At 42.3% G+C, this 8,506-nt stretch overlaps 1 protein-coding gene across 1 annotated transcript; it reads right to left on the bottom strand.

Annotated features, from left to right (window-relative positions):
* Positions 1-989: 989 nt before the first annotated feature.
* LOC145433063 (uncharacterized) lies at positions 990-5,780 on the bottom strand. The gene has a single exon (XM_080309969.1). It carries the CDS (start codon positions 4,656-4,658, stop codon positions 3,168-3,170), a length of 1,491 nt encoding a protein of 496 aa, XP_080166095.1. The 5' UTR covers positions 4,659-5,780; the 3' UTR covers positions 990-3,167.
* Positions 5,781-8,506: the final 2,726 nt, after the last annotated feature.

Genomic DNA, 8,506 nt, shown 5'->3' with positions numbered 1-8,506 from the left:
ATGATGCGAAAGAATGCTTATTCTGTCAAAATTGATACCTCCTGGGATGCAAAAATACGAGTCAAGCTATCTGCACCTTCCGCATACCTCGATTTGCAGCTTTTGACAGTCCATGCGAACGAAATAAGACTGTTTTCAAGACTACTTTGACCACCTCTGGTGATACGTTATACACAGTGGCGGACGCATGTAAGGTTGGTGGTTTGAAACGGAAACACAATCCTTCTATCTCCAATATAATGAGCTTATTTGCTATGAAGTAATTTAAATCAACCAACGGAAAACGTGAAAGAAAAACTGTATTTCGGGAGTTGAGCCAGAAAGTTGACCTTTTTTTGGTCATCCAGCCACAATATGTGGTCATTGGTCAGGGGTGTACCATGGCGTTTAGAGTAAACGTTAAAAGGGTGTACCACGACGAAAAAGGTTAATGAGTACTGATCTATAATACTGTATTAGATGTGTATGTCGGTAAGTTTCGGGCTCCGCAAAGGCTTGTAGATTAGCGTAAGTCAGGGGTCACAAACGTGGTGCCCGCGGGCCCCAGGTTGCCCGCGAGGACCAGGTGAGTAGCCCGCGAGGCTGTTCTAAAAACAGATCGAATAGCAGCATTTACCAATATTCGTCAGATTATTACCAGTGAGCTTTTAAATATATGGATTGATTTAGCTATTGTTGTTTAATTCACACCAACATGTAACTGACAAATGACAACACATATATATTTAAACACTTAAAATCATGACACGCCTCACTAATGCACATCTGGAACACTCACTCAGAGTTGCGGTGTCAAGTTACATACCAGAGTACTGCGGCGGGAGTAAATGGTAGCCCGTCGCTTCAATCTGCACCCAAGAAGTAGCTCTTGGTTGCAAAAAGGTTGGTGACCCCTGGCGTAAGTGTTCCCTAGGTTAGTAGGCTCCCGGTTAAGAAAGACTCCGTCAAGTAATGTGGTAAACCAAGTCACCATCCCTGAGTGTGCAGAATTATTTCAGAATATCTGAAGACGCATTATTCCATCAGTAGAGAAGTGAATAAAATAACATATTGCCACAAACACTGAAGAAGCTGCGTTCACATAAATCGGAGTTAAATCCCCCGTCAATACAAGATAACGTGAAAATAATAAACCACCGCAAATCGGCAAAATGAAGAGGAAAATACGCGACTGGCGACAACGTAACGGTCATCGAACTCAACCCAACCATAAAAAAGACCGTCGCATGAGTCCATAATATCGCGCACCAGTGGTCCTCAAATGGGATGTGTTCTGTTCGGGGGGTGCCGCGCGAAAATGAGGAAATGCGGGTCTGCCGTCGACGTAACGAAAATTACGGACATCCAAATTATGAGTAGCATTTGGGAAGCTGATGAATAATAAAAGGTCATCGCCGTCTGTGAGCAAACTAGGACAACTAGTTGATTCTAATTATCTAAATAGAGAGGAATGCCGGTAATCCAGTTCCAATCTAATTAAGTTCTGGTTTTCCCGAAAACGCTACAGCAGAAGTGTACAGTGCGAAACGAGCCAAGGTTGGTGTACAGATATTTACCATTCTAATGCTTATGAGGATGAATTCTGATTTGATATGAACTGAACTAAATTTTTGTTGAATTTCTTTTAATGCGGAATTAAATTCAAATTCTAAGTTTTCCGAGTTCAGTAATTTTGAACTAATTTGGAACCGCCGGAAATTTCGACTTGTCCAACTCTGGCAGTTAGGCCGTAATATTGAGGCTTGAACGAAAGTGATGATGATGACCTATTATTCCAGGGCTACTAGATTGGGGTGTCTTTATTTTGTACATGCAAGCTAATGAAAAGCTAATGAAGCTAATGAACAGCTAATGAAAGCTAATGGAGCTAATGAAAAGCTAATGAAGGTAATGAAAAGCTAATGTAACAAGGAAGCTAATTGAACACCACACATCGAAAAACTTCGCTGATTGCAATTGCGAAATGTGTGCGTTTGTTGATTGACGCTGAATTGGTATCTTTGAAATAATAATTAATAACCGACATCAATGCCAGCCTCGTTTATGGATAAACCAGTGGTTCCCAACCTTTTACGACCCATCGCCGCCTTTTCAAGGTCAACACCGATCATCGCCCCCCAAATTTTGCGTACCGAAAATTGGGCATACAAACTGTAATCACCGGCGGGTTGACTAAAAAAAAGGTCAAATTTTCGTCTCGATGTTCAATTTGACTCACTTTTGTAACTAAATTTCCATGGGTTGACTAGAAAAAAAAGAAAAAAAAACGTCACCGTTTTGACGCGTCATCGCCCCCTTCGCTATTTTCGCCTCCGTCGCCCCCTTCACAAACTCTGCCCTTTGTTAGAGGCAGTTGGCACCAAATAAATTTGTTTCCCTCCTTGACCCTTCGTTTCCAATATTTGACTCCTTTTGGAAGCAGTTGGCATACACTATCAAACTAGCTATCTTTCTAAATGTCTTTCGGAAATTGAGCTGACAATGGTTATGCTAATGGCAGAGATCCGAGTGGAAATACCGTAGATGAAGATTTGGAATTCTTCTTGTAGAATGTAGATGTAGACTGCGTAGTAGCCTATATAAGTTAGATAAGTTTCAAATGTAAAGAAACTATTCTCTCAATTTTTAATAAAAATATATAAAATTCAATCATTAAAACCTTCATAGCTCTCATATTATAACACAAATTTGGATTTTACGATTTTATATTCAGTTGGAATAGGCTTGTAATAATAGCAGTTAATGTAGTTGGATTCGTGTCATAAAATACTATCAACAGTTGCAATGGATTTGGTGTCCCACAACAGCAACAATATAAATCTAGAATTGCCGGCGATTGACAAAAGGTCTATGGGTAATGTTGCAACGTTATTGACGTTGGTAACATTATTATGTATTAAGAACAACGTTATTGAACAATTTGGCCCATTACGGCTCTTTTTCGCCACTGTTTGGCCCGTTTTTCAAAAGCTGTCTGACAACCCTGTATTATTCTTTCGTAATTTTAGTACCACAAACTGAGGCTGAATAGTGATGACGGTGACTGACATCCTTTAGTCATCAGCTTACCAAATCTTACACTCCTGCTCTGGCGATAGGGTGGCGTGAGGTAAGATGAGGTTGAGAGCTATCGCCCTACGCAACAACAGTATTTATCGACATATAATTCATTGCTCCAATTTCATACTACTGTTCGATTTCGGCATATAATTCTTACGCTTATTCGCTGTCGGCACAATACTGGGCAGCGCTGGCGTGATGGATTGCGAGTATTCGTGTCCTTTGTCGTTCGATTCTTGCGCCGAGGATAATGATTGCTGATTGGAGGTATTCTGGTTGGTAACTGCATAATTTAATTGCTCGCGGCTCGTTCGAAAAGATACATTCGGATACGATCGTTGCACATAGGCTGCAACTGTATCAGCACAGAGTAATTTCGCGACCTTGTAGACCTCTATCACTTCATTCATTCCCATCGCGTTGATAACGTCCAGCTTCCCAGTGTAGGCGATCTCCACAAAGTGTTCAACGGTAGGCTTGCGAATATCCGCTAGTTTCAGTTGTCGCTCGCCGGACGCGATCGTCTTCCTCAAACTCTCCGACACGACAGACGCCACACAGCCGTGTATTTTTATCTCGTCCGACGAAATCTCGGGACTGCTCCTCTCCTGGTCCGTGAAAGACAGGGAGCTTTTGTTTAGGACCACGATCGAAAAGTCGCAGCAAATCCCATTCTTCTGCTGTTCGTAAAGCGCGTGTCCGAGCAAGCCTGTGTGAAATAAATCGACTGGACGCTGCATTAAAAGCGTTTGAGCGTCCATAAGGTTGCTAGTTTGACTACAACCGTGGTGATTCTTGTCGGTGTTACCGTGATCACTCTGAATATCAAGTTTTCGTGCCTTTGGCGAGACTGCATCAGTTATATTTGTATCGTTATCCAAAGGCAACCTACCTAATTCGACCCCTTTGTCTCGTACTGCGCCTAAATGCGAGCTGCTTATAAGATGCCGTCGCATGTTGGTCGTATTTAAGCTTTCTTTAGTCGTACCGCGTGATACGACAGTATCGCATGTGTTGCAGATAACTTTACAAAAGTCCATAGGGTGCTGCGTGAATTCTGACCACACCAGCGATCGCTTGCCTTTCTGAGTCGAAACTACGTTCTCCATCATTGCCTCGCTCACGCATTTGTCGTACATGGACTGGTGCTCGGTCATAATGTGGTACCATAAAACGTCTGTGGTGTTACTCTCGCTAGGGTCGCAAGTTATTTCGATATCGCATTCTGAACACTTGATAACAGAAGGGTCGTCACCAGCCACCGAAAACAGTCGCCAGGCTTTACTGTTCTCAGGATTGTGGCGTTTTATGCGTTCGGCTCGATTAATTGTTTCTTTGTACTTTGACGCTTCCGCGAATGATTCAGGGTGCTTGTTTTCCAAGTGTTTCCATAGATTCGTGGTGCATTGCGATTTTCCGCTACCGCCGCCTCGAGATATGACAGCCTCGCATTTTCCGCAGATTGCTTTTTTCGGTTCTTCGGGTACGGTACGGAATATTTCCCAGATTTTGGAACGTTTCACAAGCTTACACGGGGTGCCGTCGAGGTTACGTTTTATCTTAGAGGGATATACAGCTGGTTCGTCTGCACTAGCCATCTCAACAACCCTACTATGGTGCCTTAGTAAAATGTGAATAAAATTAAAGGCTTCAAAAGTAGAGATAGTTTAGCATAACGATAGTTTCGGGTTGCCATTACCCGATACATTTGGTTATACGTGATGCCGGTATTTCAGTACACAACGCAAAGTACCGAATGAGTTTAGTGAGGTCATTCATGAAAAGTTGTAAGTAACATATATGACGAGCTTCAATGATATCTACGACACTACGCATTTGGAATATACAGTATACAATACACTCAGAAGAATAGGACTGATATTCTGCTATGATATAACGATTTGCAGTTCGATTACGTCAATTGTAGCTCAGTTCAACTGCTTGCAATACTCACGAAAACAGTTCTAAGTAACAATATTAAGCCGATCTCCAATAATTTTATCTACAACACTACGCATTGGTGGGTATATAACTAATAACTATATACACTCGGAAGAATCGGATTGATACGCTATTCTCTGATATAGCGGTTTATACTTCGATTACGTCGATTGCAGCCTAATTCAACCGCTTGTAATACTCCTATCATCATGACTCAAGAATATAGTTCTAACTAACATATCTTAAGACTGGCTTCAATGACAGCTACGATGCTACGCATTTGGAATATACACTCGGAATAATCGTATAGAAACGCTACCTGAAATAGCGGTTTATAGTTCGATTACGTCGATTGTGGCGCAGTTCAACCGCTTTCAATACTACGATGTACCTGACCAGGAAATAATCATGAGCTACCTATATGTATCCTGTATAAGAAAATACGATACCTCCCGTTTATGATACCTGCTATAATCCGATACTTTGAGTTAGCTTAGTTTTGGCGTGATAATTTTCGTAAGATATACCCATCTAGCGCAGTCCTGCTACATTTTAAAGCGTACATGAGCATCGAAGCCCACCAACGAAGCATCGATCCGTTCCTGCGTGCTGTAATGGCGAATCGAAAAATCAATCGCATCGTTATACGTCTGTGCCTCGATGGCGATACCTTTTTCCCCGCGTCTGACACGTGACGCTGCGCGCTAGCACGATACAGACAGGATGCAGATTAATCGTTATGTCGTATCGGGCAATGAGGCAGAACGGGAGATCGCTTCTGAATTGCGAATGTTCTGAGCGGGGGTTACGCGATAACGAATATCGATTCCGCGAGTGATTTGCAGCAATGCTAATAGGAAGAGCAATAGCTTGCCTACAGCGACCGTATTGCTCGCGAAAATGCGATATTTCCATTCGCGACAACGATTTTGTGCTAATAAAATGCGAAGTTAGTATAAAGGGTCGATCACACACAATGCGACCAGATCAACAGCGATCGATGCGGCGGAGCATTTCTTTGTATCTTTATCTTAATGATCGCGAGCGCGATTCCGTCCGAATGACGATGCGACGAGAGGGCGATGGTACCTATTTTGTTGCTGTGGTTGTCGTGCTGACATATCGTACGAGGGCAGTGAGCGATGCATGTGAATGGCGATTGTGGTACTAGACAAGAAAGACAGAAGGCTTTTGGTGATGTTGTTGCATAGCGATTGGTGTAATATAACTAGTCTGATTTGAACAAACTACCCATTTTGAAAATTAAGTAGTTCTATACCGGTAGTTGCGCATTTTTCAAATCCAGTAGTTAGTACAAATCTGTGTGCTGTGGTACATTTGCTTTGGGCAGAGTTGCGGGTACCTCTGTATCTTCATATCACATCAATGACTCTGTATTTATACCTTGCAGTGTATTTATATCTTGCAGTATGATATTAACTCCTGATCAGAAGAAAGCCTTGGCAATTTTGTGCATTCGAAGAAGATTGAAAAAAAAGATGCAGGCCAGATCGATCTGGGTGCATCCTATTTTACAACGGCGGGAACAGCTAGGAGAATATCACAGGTTGGTCAAGGAATATGAATTAGAAAGAGAAGCGCATTATTTCGACTACTTTCGGATGAAACCACATGCAGCAGTTTCATTATCTAATCCAACTGATTGGAGAAGATATCGCCAAACTCGATACCAACTGGAGGAAAGCTGTTTCTGTAGAGGAAAGATTGGCTGTCACTTTGAGATTTCTCGCGCATGGGGACTCATTCAGAACAATCGCTGGATCATATCGCCTCGGCCGCTCAACTGTATGTAACATTGTTCATGAGACTTGTGCGGCGTTATGGAATAACCTGCGATGGACATATATGAAAACTCCATCCTCTGCTTCTGAGTGGGTTGAAATAGCAGAAAAGTTTGAAGAACTGTGGCAGTTCCCAAATTGTGTCGGAGCAATCGATGGGAAACATGTTCAGATGGAATGTCCCGCAAATAGTGGTTCATTGTTTTACAACTACAAAGGAACTTACAGTGTGGTTTTGATGGCGGTTGTTGACGCAGAGTACAGGATCCGTTTCGCTCAAGTTGGAAGCTATGGACGCGAATCGGATGGAGGAATTTTCCGCGATTCACCATTTGGGCGTGCACTAGCTGCAAATGAACTGCAGCTACCTGCAGATCGGGAAGTTGAGCCAGGAAAGCCTCCGTTGCCATATGTATTTGTTGGCGATGTAGCCTTCCCCCTATCATATCACCTGATGAGACCATACCCTGGAAAATACCTGGCCCAACCGAGATACGTTTATAATAAACGACTATCTCGGGCACGGCGTGTCGTGGAGAATGCGTTTGGCATCCTCGTCCAACGTTTCCGGATTCTACTAAAGCCTGTCCCCCTAAAGGTCGAAAATGTGGATAACATGGTCAAGGCAATTTGTTGTCTCCACAATTTTCTGCTCAAACATTCGCCCAACTATACCGAATCTTCTACGGATGATATCATTCCTGAGGATCGTTCGATGGATCATTATACTGGAAATTCCACTACTATTGCAAAAAACGTTCGAAATGCCTACACCGACTATTTCAATAGTCATCCAATCATTCACTGAAACTGAATTCACTGAGTACATGTTGAATTCACTGAGTACATGTATTGGTTTGTTGTTCAATGAAAACATTACAGCTGAATTCACTGAGTACATGTATTGGTTTGTTGTTCAATGAAAACATTACAGCTGAATTCACTGAGTACATGTATTGATTTGTTGTGCAGTTAGAACATTACGTTTCGCCTTCGAAATACACTGCGTAATTTCTTCTATCACTTCAGATCTCTTAGGTTCTTCGATGGTCTTCAGTGATCCTGTGATAAATCTGGCAAAGTAGTCGAGTTCATCAGAATCTTGTTTCAAGTGTTTGAGAACAAGCGAATCAAAGTCGTCTAGCACCTCCGTACGCTTTCTCGCGGGAGTCATGCTTGTGTTCTGTGTTGAAGATAGGCTTGATATTTTTGAAGAGACTGATAGGCGGCTTGAGTTTTTTGAAGAGACTGATGGCAAGGGAGAGCTATAGCTTTCTTGTGTAGGAGATGACAACACGTCCCCGGTAGATTCCAGATCCGTAGAATTTGATTGAGCCTCGATAGCTTCAGCTTCAGGATCTAAATCTGCAGAAACGGGTTCCTCCTGTACTAACTCGATCATGATCGTTTTATCCATGTTACTGGATGTCCTGCAAAAAGAAGTGAATTTGTAATGTGTGCGAGAAAATCGGTAGTCAATGATTTCATAGACTCGTAATATTATTCATCATACGGCCTAATCATCCCCTTGATAACATTTTCATCAAATATAAATACACTGATTGCGATATAATGAACATATAGGCATAGGCAGCACCGTAACTGCCGCACCCCAAACCCCCCAATTGGGGGGGGCCCGAGCTCGAAGGGGGCCCAAAATTATTTCGTGAATTAGCATAAATCATAAAGTATTTTTTGAAAAT

Source organism: Botryllus schlosseri, chromosome 2 (genome assembly GCF_051294905.1).
Source record: "Botryllus schlosseri isolate E-star chromosome 2, Bs_hap1, whole genome shotgun sequence".
Taxonomy (NCBI): domain Eukaryota; kingdom Metazoa; phylum Chordata; class Ascidiacea; order Stolidobranchia; family Styelidae; genus Botryllus; species Botryllus schlosseri.
This window is presented reverse-complemented; position numbering and strand designations above follow the sequence as displayed.